The 20,171-nt window shown below is 35.2% G+C and overlaps 1 protein-coding gene across 2 annotated transcripts; it reads left to right on the top strand.

Annotated features, from left to right (window-relative positions):
• The first annotated feature begins 1,519 nt into the window (after nt 1–1,519).
• SULT1E1 (sulfotransferase family 1E member 1) lies at nt 1,520–19,847 on the top strand. Of its 2 annotated transcripts, none has more exons than XM_004766333.3 (9): nt 1,520–1,691; nt 1,842–1,914; nt 9,444–9,606; nt 12,066–12,191; nt 13,731–13,828; nt 14,385–14,511; nt 16,388–16,482; nt 17,612–17,792; nt 19,690–19,847. In XM_004766333.3, the coding sequence occupies exons 1-9, from the start codon at nt 1,660–1,662 to the stop codon at nt 19,800–19,802; spliced, it is 1,008 nt and encodes a 335-aa protein (XP_004766390.2). In that variant the 5' UTR covers nt 1,520–1,659; the 3' UTR covers nt 19,803–19,847. The 2 variants fall into 2 exon arrangements, with proteins under 2 accessions (XP_004766390.2, XP_004766389.2); XM_004766332.3 differs by having other exon boundaries at nt 1,523–1,691; nt 1,842–1,909.
• Nucleotides 19,848–20,171: the final 324 nt, after the last annotated feature.

Raw genomic sequence — 20,171 nt, 5'->3', positions numbered from 1 at the left:
CAAGTTAGCTTGTATTTGTATCCTGACTTTTTGAATAAAAGATTATTTTTGGTAAACAATAAAGTAAGTCTCACAGATCCTTATTATTATTATTATTTTAAGATTTAGTTTATTTATTTGACAGAGAGAGACACAGCGAGAGAGGGAACACAAGCAGGGGAAGTGGGAGAGGAAGAAGCTGGTTTCCCGCTGAGCTGGGAGCCTGATGTGGGGCTTGATACCAGGACCCTGGGATCATGACCTGAGCCAAAGACAGATACTTAATGTCTGAGCCACCCAGGTGCCTCTAGATCCTTATTATTAAAAAATAATAATTAAAGTTTACACTATGCAACAGGGTTAAAAATTATCATCTCTCTATTAAATGTGTATGTTTAATGATTACATTTTTGAATGATCAAATCCTTTTAACACACATTTTATTTAACTCAAAAATAGAAATATATAAATGACCAACCACAGAAAACCAAGTAATATAAAATCTATATTCGAGTCTCTGTTACTCTTGTTATACCTTGATTTTGTATTGTGAGAAGCCTCATTTCTCAAAAACCACGCAACTGTTCTTTTCTACTTTGGGTAGGGCTAGATATTAGTAACTTCTATAACTAACAATTATTTATTTATTTATTTTTAACTTCTACTGTCTCGAACACACCGGCCACTTTCACTCAGTTAGTATGCATTCAGGCCCGCAGCATGCTAATCACTGGGTAAAACCCCTCTCTCTAAGTTCTGTACTATCAGAAAGCTGCACAAAGTAAATATTAATTGCAGCATAATGGGTTAAGCATTATGAGTAGTGTAGGGTTTGAAGGTCACTTGGAGGGTTGTTCAGCTCTGCAAGAGTCATAATAAACCTTTTAAAGAAGTGTCTTCTCATTATAATCAAGAGACAAATGAGAACTAATCTGTCCAATTAGTTAGTTCCAATGAGGTTTGGAACTAACTGGGTTAGAGGTATTGATTAGGGTAGAGAGATGGGAGCAAGGAAAAATTTCCTCAGCAGGTGCAGACCTGAAAAGAAGAAAAGGGAAGGATTCTTGGGCTCTACAAATCTTTAGGGTTTTGTTTTTCATATTCTCGTTATCTAAATTACATTGGTGTCAAGGGTTAACATCACAGTAAATACCACACTATCCTGTTATGCATGTGACTGGGTGCAGAGATAGTGAGATTTTTAAATAATAATTCAAAGATGAGTGATGTCTATCTACATTCTTTCTTTAGCTGTCATCTGTTTTTGATTTTCAAGTCCGCTTCAGAGTTGAAAGTAGGAGGTGTTTCCCAATTGACTTGTTAGGACATAACCAGGTACTACAAAGTCTTCTTTGACATCCCTCAGGAAACTGAGCTATGTCTACTGACCCAGGGTCCTCACTGCCCTCCTGGTTTTCCCCTCCTTTTCTTCTCTCCTCTCGCTCCCCCAAGAAGTTTATTCTTTTGAAGGTCAACCTCATTTTATTATTCATCAGTGAATAAATAAAGAGCCTCCCCTTCCTCGCATATATTTTGCTCCAAACCCCTTCTCCATCATTTCCTGTTCACTTCCCCTCCCTCCCTCTCTCCAACCCACTGATTGCTATTGGCAAATTTAGGAATTTGATTATGAGCCAAGAATGAGAACTAACAGCAGAGGCTTTTCACATCCCTCTATGAATGAGCACGGCTCGGGCTACATCCATCCGCAGGTACGTATACATATTTCTGATCCTCGTCGCATCACGAACGCTAGAAAACCAAGCCCCACAAATTAATCTCCGCCTCCCTCTCGGGCATTGGGAATAAAAGCTCACCAGAAACATTTCAAATGCTTAAGTGGTTCTCATCTTTTTTGGCAGCCTAAAACCTGAGTGGAGATCGAAGAAAACTAAATTGGATCACCCAGTTTTTTTCCCAGGATCATCAGGTCAGGTTGTATTTTTACTATTGTTACTGATGTTAATATTTAGATTTTTAGATATAGAAAATTTAGATGCAAAGGATACATCACAAAGCTGTTAGAAAAAGAAACACAGAGAGAATAAAGTCTTTATTAATACTTCAGTTACTTAATAATGTAAAACATTTCGAAGTCTTTTTAAATCACTTGTCACTAAAAATAAATCTTGCATTATATAGTGCTTTGGTGTTTAAAGAATTTTAACATAAAACTATGGTATCGTAGTGACTCTGCAAGTTCTGCATGCTGGACATGTCCTCCATTTCACTAAGGAGGAAACAGAACAAGCAGGGTAGAAATAGTTAAAGTGGAGACTGACTTCCAGTGTGGTGATCAGTTCTGTGAAGTGTGACAGAAGTAGTTGAATGCCACCATGGGCCTTTATGTATATTACTGTTACTTTTAAATGAGAATATAGCAGAAATCCAAGTCCTTGGTCCATCATAGGTAGATTATTGGCAAAACAGTAGCTATTTTATCTAGGAGTCCTTAATAGAAATGAGAGAGAGCAGAGACATTCGATTTGGCAATTAAATTTAAGAAGTGTTTTTGAACATCTGCTTTGTGACATAGTATGGGTCCTGGATGTTCACTGCTTTCAACAAATTTTCCCAAATCTGAGTAAGCAGAAGACAGTGGGGACTAAACAAGCTCCATTCATCTGCACTCACCCTGTGTCTCTGACCCTTAACACTACATCTGGAAACGAGATAGCTGCCCACACACCTAATAACTGCTGGATGAGAGGCAGATTAGGGGCTAGAGGAGGGGAAGATAGAGAAAAGGAGAAAGAAATAAAGAGGAAAAAGAAAAAATCTTTCTGAATTTTATTGAATTTATAAAGCACAGTTCTAATGATTTTTCTTGGTTGGTGTTTCTAGACAACAGTAACCTTTACGCTCGGAAAATAAAATTGACAATTTCCAACTGAAATACATCTTTTGAGAAAGAAGAGAGTAGCTAGAGAGCAAGTCCATACATTGTGATAGGAGATAACTTACTAAGAGAAGTTAATAAGAAAAGAGATTTTATTATATGCCATTCAGCTTAACTCTGAGAAAAATATTGACCATGAAGGGGTAAGCAGAAGCCAGCCAACTGCTGAGTGATAAAATCGGTTACTCCCAGTTGACTGTAAGCCAATATTTGCAAACTTGGCAGAACACCAAGAAAGTTGTTCACATGAATAAACAAATCAATAGGCTGTGCAAGTAACATCTGTTATACACATTTCTTCTAGTGAAAGATTTCTGTTTCTGAGAGCAAGAAAGGTTTAGGGAACAAGATGATTTATTTTATTATTTTATTATATTTATTTTATTTTTATATATTTTTAAAAATTTATTTGAGAAAGAGAGAGAGAGAGACCATGAGAAGGGGGAAGGGGTAGAGGGAGAGGGACAAGGATACTCCTCTCTGAGCAGGAAACTGGAAGCAGGACTCCTTCCCAGGACCCTTAGATCATGACCTAAGCCTAAGGCAGATGCTTAACCGACTGAGCCACCCAGGCTCCCAACAAGCTGATTTATTAACAAGGCTAATTTTTCATCAAAATCTCGTAATTTTGGTGAGATGACATCTAACTTACCTGAGAGGGAGGTCTTCAAAGAGTTGAGTCTGCTATTAGGGACTGGGATTTTTTTAACTTTTAGTAACAACATGCAGGACTAGTGTTGTTCCATGTTTCCAAAACACATGCTAAGCCATTCTTTAGTCAAAAACAAATGAAAAACTCTCTTCCATTGGGTCTGTCTTCTGGTGGGTAATCTGAGGTCAAATGAAATAAATATATTGGGTTGTCCCAAAGAACTTAAGAGAAGCAAACAAATAGAAGTCATGTGTTGTAAAAATCATATTAGATATTAACAGATTTTACCCTCTCCAGTGAGAAAACAGGTTATTTATTATCAGTTTCTCCAGGTAATTTTGTATTTATGAAATATAGTCTTGGGAATTTTTAAAAAGATTTAAATTATTTATTTGGCAGAGAGAGACACAGCGAGAGAGGCAGCACAAGCAGGGGATGGTGGGAGGGGGGAGAGGAAGGCTTCCTGCCAAGCAGGGAGCCCCATGGAGGGCTGGAGCCTGCTGCGGGTCTCAATCCTAGGACTCTGGGATCATGACCTGAGCTGAAGGCAGATGCTCAATGACTGAGCCACCCAGGTGCCCTTATTTTTGGGAATTGTAACAACATATATTTCCTCTGCTTTTAGAGGAGATCTTACCGCGTTATGCGTACTATTTCTAACTGAGAGAGCCCAAAGTGTCTGGCTCATTATCCTGAGCATGCTATGAAGGTGACACATTATGTCAGCTTTATTCAGTCAGAAAGCAAAGTTAGTCATGATTATAAAACAGTTTCAAGATTTCAAACTCAATGACATTTCACCATGAGATTAATGTGGCTTTTTACACAGCACATAGAGCAGACCATAAGATAAGCCACACAACAAACAAGATAACACCTGGGTGGTTCAGTTGGTTGAGTGTCCAACTCTTGATTTCAGCTCAGGTCATGATTTCAGGGTTGTGAGATTGAGTTCTGTGTCGGGCTCCTCGCCGAGCATGGAGTCTGTTTGGGATTTTCTCTCTCCCTCTCCCTCTGTAGTCCCCTACCCAACTCGTTTCTCTCTCTCTCTCTCTCTTAAAAAAAACTAAAACTAAAACTAAAACCAAAACAAACAAACAAACAACAACAACAGAAGGGTGTAGGAAGTTAATGAACCAACCTGAAGTCAGTTTGTGGATACGCAGCTGAGATCAGGCCTTGGTCCAGTCTGGGTCAGTTCTCTGCACTTACTAATCATATTCAAACAATGAGGGTCTTGGTTCTGTTCAGAAAGCAAGTGGGCAGAACCTTGGGTGGTGGCTGCCTTTTTAAAGTGGTCAGACATAGATCACCTCTGAAGATTCTGACAGTTTGCTGCCAAAAATTTCCCCTTTTTAAAGAGATCTAACTGGTTAGGAGGCCCAGAAGACCTCTTCTGGTTCTGCTTGTTATCATTTGTGGGATGTCAACCAATTCTGGTCCTGGCATATCTCCTAGATGCAGTGCCTTAACTGCTTGCATCATTGCTTGACACAGCCCCCTGCTTGACATGAGAAACTCCATCTTGCTCTCTACACTCCTCCATATTACCATATGGATTCAGTATAGTAACAATATAAGCTCATAGTTATTAAGAATTTATAATGGGAATTTATAATTTCCATTCAGTGTTTCCGATAAGTATTATCATTTTTATCATCCTTAATTTGTAGATGAGAAAATGGAGCGTAGTTGACCTGAAGTAATTTTTCAAGATCTACAATTTCAAATAACAGAACTAGGATTTAAACATGGTGGTATACATTAGGACCCACATTCTGAATAACTATATTCTATTCTCTGTTGTGTACACATCAATCTTCTAAACTAATAAGATTATATAAACTTATCATGTATATATGTTTCTCATTGTATGAGCACATTTAAATATTTAAGGAACCATACCAACCATAAGGCCAAAATTTGACACATTGATTATGTGAGCAATAAACTTCTATGCAACTGTATCAAAAGAGTTCGTTAAGATAGTTTAGGGGAGGTTGGGTGGCTCAGTTGGTTAATTGTCTGCTGTTGGCTCAGGTCATGATCCCAGGGACCTGGGGTCCAGCTGAGTATCAGGTTTCCTGCTCTCTTCTCCCTTGCCCACTTCCCTTACTTGTGAGCACTCTCACTCTCTCTCTGTCAAACACATTAACAAAATCTTAAAATAAAAAAGACAGTTTAAAGATTACTGACATATAAAACAGAAAAAGCACATATATCCTCAATATAAAATCAACAATAAATTACTAGCTATAAATCGGTTAAGAAAAAGCAACACTTTTTTTTTTTTAAAAGATTATTTATTTATTTATTTGACAGACAGAGATCACAAGTAGGCAGAGAGGCAGGCAGAGAGAGAGAGGAGGAAGCAGGCTCCTGGCTGAGCAGAGAGCCAGATGTGGGGCTCCATCCCAGGAACCTGGGATCATGACCTAAGCTGAAGGCAGAGGCTTTAACCCACTGAGGCTTTAACCCAGGTGCCCCAAAAGCAACACTCTCGATGGATAAAATAATAATAATAACAAATTTAATAATTAATTAAATCAAATTAATTAAATTAAACAATTCAATATATTTTATTTAAATAAAAAATTAAATACATTTAAATTAAATAAATTAAAATAAATAAAATAAAATAATAATAAAGTTATCAATTTAATAAAATTAAAATAATTAAAATAACCAATTAACTTATACAAGATGAAAAATGAAAAATTATAAAATATCCCTGAAACACAATTTTAAAAACATATTTTTAATTATAAAAGATTACAACAAATAATTTCTAATACTGGTGAGGATATGAGAATACAGGCAATTGCACAGAGTATGCAAATTGGTATAATTTTAGCAATTAAAATATTTAATGATATTTTATATGTGCATATCTTTTATTTTTGCAATTTCATTATCACTGCAGAGGTAAGTGTGAAAATACATATGCTTAAAGACATTCATTATGGTGCTACTTATATCTAAAAAATGGGGAACAACAGAAATTTCCCTCAGTAAAGAATTGTGTTATCTATGTTACACCCATACTATGGACTGCCATGTGTCATTTATAAGAATGAAAACAGAATTTATGTATTAACAGAAAATTTTGTTCACACTTGAAAAAATAGAGTGCAAAAAGAATGTAAACTATAATACAAATTAAATTAGATATATAAGTATATAGGCTTTATATACATTTGAATATTTGGAAGCATAAATATAGTGCTATTAGGAGTGATTATATCTTCAGAGTAGAATAAAGAGGGCATTTTCATTGTATCTATGTTGTTTAATTTGTTTTCACCAATCATGTGTCAAAAATAAGGATATTTATATATGCACATTTACATGTATGCATAACTGTGTGCATATTTGCCCTCCCTTCAGAAAGACAAAAACAGTTTCTGTCTTCAAGGTCTGTTACAGGACAAACTTAATAGATAATGATGTCTGCTTTTTCATGTAATTTTATGACATATAAATAAGATTTTAAAATAAGACTTTTCAAATCTGGCACAAAGTAAGTGCCTAGTAAAGAATATTCATTCCTTTTCTTCTGGTGATTGTAGAAAGAAGAGATTTGTACTTTTCACAGAAAAGCCAGATGAAAGGCTACTCTCATATTCAGTCAACAGTTGGGAGAGGCTCTGAACAAGGATCATGAAGATAGGAATATGATTGATATGAGAGGGATTGAGTCTGTGGGACTTAGTGCCAGGTGCTGGTGATGGGGAGTTAGGAGGCAACATCTGAAAGTCTCTAGCTATAATGTGCAGCCTAGAAATATAGTGGGGAAAACATGATGGGAAAAAACCTTCAGAATAAGTTAATGGTCTAACCATTTGGTTTAATTTGTAGGATTTATCATCCTAAAATTTGACACTAGTTATTTCTTGTGTTGGGATAGTCGATCTGTCACAGTAATTGAAATTTCATTTTCTTTTTATAATGCATCTCTCATGAACTGGGATTCTCTGTATTAAAGGAAGCATATTAAGTGACTAAAAGAACTACTACCTCCAGAAGGCTCTTATTATACTACAGGCTCTCTGAAAAAGACAATAAAAGTCATAGTTGTTACAAATAAGCATATAACTTACCAGGTGGCTTTTGGGCAAGGGTGATATTTGTGAAAGGGAGGTACATGAAAACAACCTCTAAAGTCCAAAGGAACCATAAAACCAAAGAAAAAGACCAACTTCAGCTTAACAAGAAATGGTTTTATTAAGGGGGCTTATGGACTGAAGTGTGTCTTGGGTCATGAAAGATGAGTAGATCTCTGCAACCCACCTCCCTTAAGACTTGCTTTTGTAGACCTAGAGGCTGGGAGTACTGCTAGGGAACCACCCAAGAGGAGAATGTTTAAGAATGTGTGTGTCCAAGAAGAAACCTCTTTGACTTCAACCATAGTAACTTCTTACTAGACACATCACCATAGGCAAGGGAAACAAAGCAAAAATGAGCCCTTGGGACTTCATCAGGATAAAATCTTCTGCACAGCAAGGAAAAATAATCAACTAAAGTAAACGGCAGCCTACATAATGGGCTGATAAATGACATATCTGATAAGGGTTAGTATCCAAAATTCACAAAGAACTTATCAAGCTTAACACCCCTCAAAACAGGTAACCCAGTTAAGAAAGTGGCAGAAGACACTTTAAAAAAAAAAGACATCTTCATGGCTAATAGACACATGAACAGATGTTCAAGATCTCTCAGGGAAATACAAATCAAAACCATGATGAAGGATGCTTGGGTGGCTCAGTTGGTTAAGTGTCTGTTTTGGTTGAGGTAATGATCCCGGGGTCCTGGGATGGAGTCCTGCATTAGGGGCATTTGAATTTTTTCATTAATGAAACATTCAAGAACTAAGGAAGCTATGACTTTGAGATCGTGCAGTGGCTATCAAATGTGACTATCCATCTTTTCATGTTATTTGATGTTTACATGATTAATCACCATGATTATTTGCCAAAATACTGTTGTATTTTTTAAATCTCTTAGTCTTTTCATATACTCCATCAATTTTGATAAAGAAATGGAAGGCTCTGTTTTTATTCATCATGGAGTTTGCTATGCATAATTATAATATAAATTTTTAAAAAGATTTTATTTATTTATTAGAGAGAGAGAGAGAGAGAGCATGAGTAGGGGGAGGGGAGAGGGAGAGCGAGAAGCTGGCTCTCTGCTGAGCAGACAGCCTCATACAGACTGGATCCCAGGACCCTAGGATCATGACCTGAGTGGAAGGCAGACACTTAACAGAATGAACTACCCAGGTGCCCCTAGTGGTGTTTTTTTGGGTTCATGGAAGAAAGTACAATACAATTGTTAAAAATCTTAGAGATTATCCAAGGGTGCCTGGGTGGCTCAGATTTTAAAATCCTTTAAAAAATTAACATAATACAAGCACTTCACATTATTTTTTACATAGGTTTATTTTGGGGGGGGGGGGTGGGTGGATTTATTTATTTATTTTAGAGAGAGAAAAGAGAGAGGCCGGGAAGGAGAGGGGTAGAGGGAGAAAGAATCCCAAGCAGACTCTGTACTTCATGCAGAGCACAATATGGGGCTTGTTCCAATGATCCCAATATCATAACCTGAACTGAAACCAAGAGTCAGACACTTAACAGACTGAGCCACCCAGGTGCCCCCATTTTTTATGTAGTTTTAAACACTTTATAGTGCCTTGTATTTTCTTACTCTTTTGTATTGTTAGACTTACCTTCTGAATGGGATTAGAGATTCTTAAAGCACCAAGAGTATGCTATATACTTCTTAAACATGCCTTTACTCCTATACTCAATAGCTAAGAAATGCTAAAAACTCAAGAGAACCTCAAGATACAGAGCTATTATTAATTTTTAAACATTTTAAGTACATATAAGTGGAAAATATACATTTTTCTTTCAGTGCATGACCCTTAGGATGGATTCTTCCAAATCTGACTATGATGAATACTTTGGCAAAGTCCACGGAATTCTAATGTATAAAGACTTTGTAGAATATTGGGATGATGTGGATACATTCCAGGCAAGACCAGATGACATTGTCATTGCCACATATCCCAAATCTGGTAAGTTTCCTTATTATCTCAGTGCTGTTCTCTCTTCATCTAGAAATGACAAACCCACCTTGAATGGTGAATATTAAGCTGTTCACTTCTTCCACACTGATTCTTCATATTAAAGACAGACATAGTAGTTTTGGTATAGACACAGAAAAAGTGGATATTATAGCTCTGTTCTAAGAGCACATTCTGTACGTGTGACTTGAGCAGCACAGATTCCATGTACCTTTAGAAAATTATTAATATAAATGCATGAATATAGAACCATATTGTCACTTTGTATAAACAAAGTACAAACAAATTTTTCAGACTTAAAAAATTATTTTTTCAGCTAACTAGCTCTCCTTAAGTTTGCCTCCAGACTCCTTTTTTAAGTAACATATTTTTTCCCGAGATTAGCTCAACTTAATCATAGTTCGGGGATCTCACAACCATAGATCTTTAGAAATTAGAAAGATCTGATCGAGACTTCACTATTTGGTTGATTCATTTAACACTTTTATATGTGTTAAATATATTGTTATCTTACTGAAGGAATTCTCCCAAAACAGAGTTCTCATAATCTTGCTCTCTTGCTTGATTAATTCCAGAACTTCTAAAAAACTCGATCTCTAATATGAACTCCAAGGCATTTTACGCTTGCATCTGCTTGCTTCTGCAGGCTCCTTCCCACCCATTTCTTCTTCCCTTTAGGCGTTATAATGTATTTCCAATTCTTTTCTTCCTCACTATACTCTTCTTAAGTATCTGACCTTGGTGGGGGGTGGGAGGGAGATGGTTCTGCCTGCTAGGATCCTTTTCTCACAAAACTGGTGAACTAATGCCGATAACGTGTTAAGTCTAAGTTCCATTCTCATGTTGTCTTGAAGGCATTTCTTGTTAATACATCACAGCAGCAGAAGCACACGGAGTTAAATGTTCTTCCTTTGTAGCCCTTGAAATTCCTGTGCCCACCTGTGTTATAGCATCTTAAGAAAAAGAGAAGTTTTGTAATTATTGTGTACTGTTTCCAACTCTTAAACATGACTTTGAGCACTAGAAGGCAAGGATCAAGTCTATTTTTTTCTGTTTCCTCTGTACTGGGGCTTAGATTGAGACATCAGAAGTTAACAGTAAAGTCTGTGGTTGATGCATGCTCGAGTGCATCATCTATTATTCAAGTCTCTTTACTTTTTTTCAAAATTAACAATTTTATTTTCATGTAGTATTTGTAGATATCTAATAGACCGAAAAGATATAAGGCTCCATAACACATGAAACACTAGCATAGTGACTACATCTTACTTAACTGTGTATTCTTAAAATTTAACATGACCAGCGTATTCTCGATATACCTGTGTTGAAAAGAATGAATGGATGAATGACACCTTCCTATGAACATTATCTCTCCTGAAGTACAAACCCTCTATTCTCATTGACCTGCCTCTTCACCATTTCTTTGCATGTTTTTCCCATTTCTGTTTTTTCAGTTGTTCATTCAGCAAATTTTTATTGAGGTTCTGCTATGTTTCAAGGGTGCTATTAGCCACTGGAGATACAATGGTGAATAAAACACATCAAATCCCTGCCTTCTCAGTGTGTATAACCCAGAGGGGAATATAAATAAATAACCCAGAGGGGAATATAAATAAATAAGTGGCAGATATGATATAGTATGAAAATGTCGTGGATGAAGGAGCTCCATTAGGGTATTGTGAGAACGTATAGCAGGAGTACTTTGCTTGGGGCAGTCCAGAGGCTTCTTAGGGTAAACAAAGCAAAGATGTGAGAGATTTAGCTCCTAGAAGATTGTTCCAGGCTCCAGGAATAGCACGTACATGATGTGGGAGCCTCCGAGCGCACGCTTGCTCTCTGGATTCTCCAACTTGTTCAGTTCTTCTTTCTTGCTCATCTGTGTTTAGTCCATCCTTCAAAACTTACCTGAAAGCTTTCCTCATCCCTACTTGAATACTCATCTTTTCTTTCTTTAAATTAAACTCAGGATTCAATTGTGCATTATTTTCACTTGTATGACTCAGTCAGCTTAAATATATTTATTGTTAATGTGTCCTAGATGCCAGGAACTGTATCTTATTCCTCTTTGTTTTTCTTGATAATGTCTAATTAAATGCAATGCTTTCTATGTAGTAAGAATTCAATAATGCAAGTCTTCTAACTTTTTAGATGTAAAAATTTAAATCCTAAACTCTTACCAGCTTGCACAATGTCCCAATTCACTGTGAACAAATTTGGACTCCTACCATAGGTGTGTCTTACTACAATATTCATCTTCATCTATTGAGGTTATTTTGAGGTCTTGTAAGATTAAGTATGAGAAGAAATGTTTGTTGAGTTCTAAAGTTATTCTGACATCTTTCAAATTATATTGCATTAGGACACTTCTGCTTTATCCAGCTATAAATACACTACTTGCATTGGCAACCCGAATGGTTGGTGAAACACTGAGATTTGTCTAATTTTTACAGGTACAACCTGGGTTAGTGAAATTGTGTACATGATCTACAAAGAGGGCGATGTGGAAAAATGCAAAGCAGATGCCATTTTTAATCGAATACCTTATTTGGAATGTAGAAAAGAAGATGTAATGAATGGTAATGTTTAAGTAGATTTTTTAAGTTTAGATTTTAAAAACTATGTACATATATTCTAAAGTGTGGATATAGACAGTGCAAGGAAAGAGACTGTAAACAAAAGTGGCAATTAGTATTGTGTCTTCTCCATGAAAAACATGTAAATTTAAATTTAAATCTTGACAGAGTTTACATTATAACATTCAGCTGAAATAGATTGAATAAGTATAGCTCTTATATGTCTTCATATGAGAGCCTAGTAATATTTAAGCATTTGTCCCTATATGGGATGAATGTGATAATACATTAAAAACTAGAAAAATATCCATAAATTTTCAAGGATATATCTAAAAGGATATTCATCACAGATTCTTTTAATATTGTGAAAAATTAGAAACAATGTGTTGGTCACTAAAAGAATAAAGTGACATAATAACTCTATGATATCATTAAAATTTTAGGATGTCATGTTTCTTCACATTGCAGTTTCAGTATACTATATTGAGGAAAAAATCGATTAGGAGGTATTAAAAATTCTGTCTACATGTGTGGTATTTAGATGGCTCTGAGTCTAGTCATATGGATTCACAGTTGACCCCTGAACAAGGGGTGAGGATGATCACCCCTCACACAATAAAAAATCTGCATATAACTTCTGACCCCACCCAAATTTAACTACTAATAGTATACTATTATATTGGAAGCATTAGCAATAGCATAAGCAGTTGTTAACACATATTTTGTATGTTATATATGTATTACATACTGTACTCTTACAATAAAGTAAGCTGGAGGAAAGCCAATGTTATTAAGAAAATTATAAGAGGTGCCTGGGTGGCTCAGTTGGTTAAATGTCTGCTTCAGCTCAGAGTCCTGGGATTGAGTCCCAGGTCAGTCTCGCTGCTCAGTGGGGAGTCTGCTTCTACCTCTTCCTCTCTCTGCTGCTCCCCCTGTTTGTGGTATTTCTCTCACATAAATAAAGTAAAATCTTTAAAAAAAAGAGAAATTATATATTGTACTATATATATAATATATAAGATATATAATGCAAAGTGTATTTATATGATATTATAAATTTATACATATATCTGTACCAAAAATTTGTACAAAATATATTTATACATATATTTGTACAAAGTGTATTTATATATTTATATTTATATTATATTATAAATTTATACATATAAATATATATTTATGTAAATAAATATAAATTTATATAAAGTGTATAAACACAAATTTTATATTTATAGTACTGCAAAAAATCCACATATAAGTGGACCTGTGTAGTTCAAGCACATGTTCAATGTGGAATGTTAATAATGATTGTGTTAGTATCTTACCAAAATGTTAAAGATTTTTCCCAAATGGTGAAATTTTACTTTATCTTATTTTTCTTTATAATATCCTCTACCTAAACTTCTGTCATGGTATGTACTATTATTATTATGAATATACTTAGAATCTTAAAGTTACTTTTATTTTTTAAATGTCTATAAAATTCATATAAATATTTCTAATTTTTTAAAGTTATATAACCTTTAACTTTTTAAAAATCAGGAGTAAAACAATTAAAACAGATGGCATCTCCTAGAATAGTGAAGACTCATCTGCCAGCTGACCTTCTTCCAGCCTCATTTTGGGAAAAGAACTGTAAGGTAAGCAGAATCAAATATTCTTAGAACTTCACATTTGTTTATTTGTTCTTTTTTGGAATCTACGGACATTTAATAAATTAAATGTCTATTAAGGTCAATATAGTCAGAGAAACTTTTTATTTCCCCAGATGGGGATAGAAGAAGGCTTCCTGATTGCTATGCCTGATCGGTGCTTCTTCTGTATGTAATATGGAAACTCAAAAATATTGGTGAAGATTATATTTTTACTGAGATAAGTGTGCATTTAAGTAAACCCTTGGTAAACATGTTTTCTCTCTAAGATTGGATGAAATTTATGACATTAAAATAAGTTATTATATGTGAAAATGGCATGAAAAATGTAAAGGGAGAACTAGCCCTGAACAACTGTACAAAAGATGCTATCATTTCAGGTTACTGAAGAATTTTTCTTCTATGTAATTTCATATATCTTATCCACTTTCTACAATGACTGTGTATTATATTTGTAGTTGAAAACATAAATGTTTTCTTTTTACATCTTGATGAGACTATGTTTGAAAAAAAATGATTTCATATATTATTTCACCTTTTTTAGATGATCTATCTTTGCCGGAATGCCAAAGATGTGGCTGTTTCTTATTATTATTTCTTTCGAATGGTATCTGCTCATCCAGATCCTGGATCTTTCCAAGAGTTTGTGGAAAAATTCATGGAAGGACAAGGTAAGAGGAGCTTCTTTACTCTCAACTTCTTCAAGGTAAATAATACAAGACAAATGACATCTCTGAGCAAAAATTTTTGTTGTCTTGTTATGGTCTGTTATCTTCTCTGATCCTTAAATAAAACACAGAAATACCAGAAGACTCTGAACTCTGAAGCAAGCATAGGGTTTCCAGATGTGTGTGGCAAATTGAAGAATTTGGACATTCCAGTTCAGTGCCTAAAAATAAATATATAAAAGTGTGTTTGGAGGTTGGATGTAACAGATTTTCTGCTCTACGACTGAGATTCAGTGTCCAATTTTCTCTCATTTCTTTTTATTAGAAAAGTATTTCACAGTGTTACAATTCTACTGAATAAAGGGCAAGGAAATAGAAAAAAGAGAATGCCCATTTGTTTCCAAGGAAATTTCAAGTATTTTGTGGGGTCAGAATTCATAAAGGAGTTTGAATATCTACAAAGTTCTTATTCTTTCCACCAGGGTACAGTCTGAATGATTCAGCTAGATTTCTCCGGACCATACAAGGGTTACTTGAGCTGAAATTCTGGGAAATTTTACCTTTTTCTTTAACTTCAGACTACAGCAACTATCTAAAGTTGTGGAAGAAAGAGTTCAGCAGAGTCTAGTATTATCTAAAGAAGTATTATCATTCTGATCCTGTAATAATAATTGCAAGAATAACAATAATAATATCATCTTTATATTCATAGATGATAATATTGGCTTAATAAAACTAGAACACATATCCTTTATGTTTTTTACATTTTGGGAAAAAATTATGCTAAAGCATCATGAATTAAACAAATGCCACAAGATCATCAAAATCCCCATTGTAAGGCGGAGAAAGGCAGTATTACTCTTCCGCAAAATGGATGACTGAGGCACTATAAATATCATTGTGTGACTTTTTCTTTTAGGAGCAATTGTGAATAAAGTCAAAGAACAGAAATGGTAGGCAATGACAACGCAAAGCAGAATACTTTGACTCAGACAACATTATATTATTCTGTCAGCTTTTTATTGGGTAAAACATTGAGATATGCATGAGACAAGATAAGGGAAGAGGGAGTTAGACAGACAGCATTTCATGTTGTATCATATCATCTTGAAAATCTTCTAACTTTTTTGAAATGAGAATATCACTAAGGCTTCCTAACAAAACACCCCTGCTATATAAACTGCAAGTAGTGTAATAAGAAATTATATAACTACTGGCTTTGGTTGCCAAAGACAGTTTGTAAATGGTAAATTTGAGACCTAGACTGAATTCAGATTATAAGATCATTAATAGTTCCCACTCCACTCTCCTCACTGACGGCTTGATTTTACACACATACACACACACACACTTCAAAAATCCTCTTATAAGCTCTGAATCAAGTTAGTGGGAGGGGAATTTCCTTTACTTTTTCTGTGTCATTGTCATAATGATGAAAGTTTAGAATATGTTTTTTTACACAAATTACTCAATATACTTTGCCTCTCTTGCTGTAGAGAAATTTGCTTAAGATGTGTGACAACGGGGCACCTGAGTGGCTCAGTTGGTTAAGCATCTGCCTTCAGCTCAGGTCATGATCTCAGGGTCCTAAGACCAGGTCCTGCATCACCTCCCTGCTTAGTGGGGAGTCTGCTTCCCTCTCCGTCAGGCTCTCCTCCCGCTGGCACTCTCTCTTTCTCTCTCTATAGTGCTCACTCTCCCTCTCTCTCTCAAATAAATAAATAAATTCTTAAAAAAAAAAGATATGTGACTGATCTCTTGTTTTCATTCCATGATAATTCACTTATATTTATTTGTTGCGACTGTTGTTTGAATACCCATTTTCAAGCTGTATAAAGATGATACTATGCTCTTACATTGTTTTTATCTCTAACTTTAGTGCCATATGGCTCCTGGTATAAACATGCAAATTCTTGGTGGGAAAAGAGAAATAATCCACAAGTGCTATTTCTTTTCTATGAAGACATGAAGGAGGTGAGAAATTGAAAACATATGGGATATTGTACACCTGAGACTAATATAACACTTTATGTTATTAAAATAAATACTTTAGAAAAAGAAAACATATGGGCAACTTAGTAATTTCTAAAATATTAGCATTTGACAACAATGTAGTTACAAAAATCTGTCTTTAAATAGATGATGCAGCTACCTCCCAAAATCATAATAATCCAGATACTTTAGCACAGATTTGAAGCTAATAAATAGAACTCTTCTGTGAATGAATATGTTGAAACCCAAATCTCAAAAAATTACCAAAGAAAAAATTTGAAAGAACTTGAGTTCATAAAATAAAGAAAAACAACAAACAGACAAATAAATAGAATTATGAGAATAAAGACCTATCTGGGAATTTACAGGAGAGAAAATAGGGTCATCTCACTCAAAATGAAGTAGTCAAAGAAATCATGCCAAAGAAGGTGATACTTAAAGTTTGATAGGCAAGTTGTAATTTGCAGGACTGAGAATTTGATAACATTCTTTGTAAAGAGAACTATATGACAACATAAGCATTATAACTGGTATTGTGAATATTTGTATGAGTGGTTTATCTGGATAATAGGCTACACTATAGATATGACGTGTAGGGCTGAGGATGCTTGAGCTATGGTTCATATACAGCAGATGTTCCATGTTGGATATTTGAGTTTTTACACCTTTTCTTAATCTTTTTGGTTAGTTTGTTTCTTGGTATGTACACTAATAAATTAGAAGAAAAAAGTAAAACTATGTACATATTTTCAACCCCAAACTTAATCTTTCACAGGGGACTCTAGTCTTTAAGAGTATATATTCATACTCGTAGATAATAGTTATTGAGTATGTACTAAGCATCAAAGTCTACAATAAATATTTTATAAACACCATCTCATTTAGTATTACAACAATCTTTGAAACAACTTTTATGTCCCTTTTATGGATAAGGGAAATTATGCTTAGAGAAGTTGAAAAAATAATTCTCCAGGAAGTGTTTTTCTTCATTAAAAGTCTAATTCCAATACCAGTGGGGACAAAAGGGAAAGAATCTCTCTCTCTCTCTCAATCTAAATAGTAATGAATTTAACTTTAGTAATTTAGTCCTCAAAATATTTTCTCTTCCTAGGATATCCAAAAGGAGGTGATAAAAGTGATACAATTTCTGGGAAGACAGCCATCAGAGGAGCTTGTGGACAAGATTGTACAACACACTTCATTCCAGGAGATGAAGAACAATCCGTCTACCAATTATACAACACTACCAGATGAAGTCATGAACCAAAAAATTTCTCCCTTCATGAGAAAGGGTAAGAGAGTCATGTAATTTGCCTCGATGGCTCTACAAAGTCACAAGTTGAACTAGTTCTAGGCAAACACCTATTGAAGTCTATTCTTGCCTGTGGACCCAGCTAGTTTTCTTCAAAGCTGTTTCACATTTGAGCAATATTTTTCCTGAGTTACCAGTTCTGTAGTGAGATTAAAATGGTAGTGTTACTACTACTCCTATTGCTGCTGCTGCTGCTAAATTGCTACTATTTGCTGATTATTTACTCTATGGAGCATACTAAGAATTGTCAACAGCCACCCAAGCCTCACTATCAGCACTAATACCACACACTACTGTCATTTATAAAGCCTGTGTGCCTTAGTGTTACACCATGGATGTTATATAAATGTATATAACTTTAAAATTATTTTTCTCTTCAAACTCAAGTAAGAAACTCAAAAGAAAACATCTATAATGATCTCACCTTGAGTTGAGGAAAAAAGCCTAGAACAATTATCTTTTCCTTGACCGAGCGGCAAACATTTTTCAAAACTAAGTATCAAATACCCAAACTCATCAAGCTATACAAATATGTACAGTTCTTTGTAGATCAGTTAACCTCGTTAAAGCTGTGTGAAAAGATTGAGTCTCAAAGCACTTACTGCCAAATATAGCCTTGTTTGGCAAAATATCAAAATACAATGAGGTGACATTTTGTTGGGAGGAGGAATCATCTGAGGAGTGGTGATCAGTTAATAAATCCAAAGGCATGTAGAATATGTAGACTATTGGGACATCAGTCTACTAATATGTGAAGCAGAAACAAAATAGAAAAAATCTTGCCCTTTTAACTGAACTTTCAGTGACAGGGCCAGGAATTTTTAAGATGATAAGAATAACAAACCTGCTACTGCCAGCCCCAGAAAGCCCCCAAAAGCGAGTTAACATATGGATTATATTTTAATTGTCTAGTTCTCAGATGATCTCAGTCTTCTTTTTCATAAGATTCACATGTATTTTTAAGATGAATGGACTTAAAATAGTTGTCATGCTTGTAAAGGGCTGCTTAGTGCTATACCCTTAGACCCTACCTAATTCTGAAGACACATATTTTCTCTCTTTGGGGGTTATTTCACTGGGAAAGTTTAGAGCTCCTTTAACTAAGGGGGTAAGAAAACTACTAACTCAAGATACTCCTTCTGCTGGGGGAAGGTTGGATGTGTTGGAATTCGAAAGAAAAGGACCTGCCAGTCCTACAATAACACAATGTAGGAGATGCTGAGAAGCTTACCTGTCAGTGGCAGCAAAAATGGAATGGAAGAAATGGATATGAAGAGAGTCTGAATATGAGTATAAAATCAAATATTGTGGTTGAGGGACAACTTCCAAATTTATGCTATGGATACCTGGTGCTGCCATTAATCAGGTTATGGGAAAGTACACACGAAAAACCCACAATTGGTGGAGAAAAAAAATGGATTTAATTTTGAACTAGTTGAATCTGAGATACTCTTATGGAATCCAGGAGGCCACAGGCTATGGATACATAAGCCTGGATTTGAGTGTAAGTATAAAGATGATATTTAATATCTTGGAAGTGTGGCAAAACATAGATCTCATCTTAAGAACTCCAACATTTCAAGGGGAATTGGGGAAGAAAAATTAAATAAAGTAGCAAAAGAGGAAAGGATCAGAAAAAGAAATTTGCCGGGTTTTGTTTATTTGTTAATAATCAGGACACATCTTTCTTTACAAGCTCAAATATATATATCTGTGTATACACACACACACTCACACACTATAGTATATATTTTATTTTTATAATTGAAGATTATAAGGATAAAATTTGATTAGGTGTTAATGAATGTATGAATATTAGAAAACATCATGATTCTGGCTGGAAAACATAATATTTACTGTTTTCCCTTTTGTTATAGGGATTGCAGGAGACTGGAAGAATCACTTTACGGTAGCTCTGAACGAGAAATTTGATATACATTATGAGCAGCAAATGAAGGGGTCTACACTGAAGTTAAGAACTGAGATCTAAGGAGGGTTTCTTAATATATCTGAGATTAAAGCTTTCTTTTCATCAGTCTTCACTTTTTTCAAAGTTTAGCTTGGTAGAGGGGTGCCTGGATGGCTTAGTTGGTTAAGTGTCTGACTCTTGATTTTGGCTCAAGTTGTCATCTCAGGGTTGTCAGATCAAGCCCAACATCGAGGTCTGTGAAGAGTGTGGGACTTGCTTAAGAGTCTCTCTCCTTCCTCTGCACCTCCCCAACTCGTGCTGGCTCTCTCTCTTAAAAAAAAAAAAAAATTAGATTGGTAAAGATGTCATATGAAAGGGGCGCCTGGATGGCTCAGTGGGTTAAAGCCTCTGTCTTCGGCTCAGGTCATGATCCCAGGGCCCCGGCTCTCT

This window comes from Mustela putorius, unplaced genomic scaffold (genome assembly GCF_011764305.1).
Source record: "Mustela putorius furo isolate JIRA1106 unplaced genomic scaffold, ASM1176430v1.1 tig00000430_pilon_pilon_pilon, whole genome shotgun sequence".
Classification (NCBI taxonomy): Eukaryota; Metazoa; Chordata; class Mammalia; order Carnivora; family Mustelidae; genus Mustela; species Mustela putorius.
Note: the sequence above shows the minus strand (reverse complement) of the source record. Positions and strands in the feature narration are given on the sequence as shown.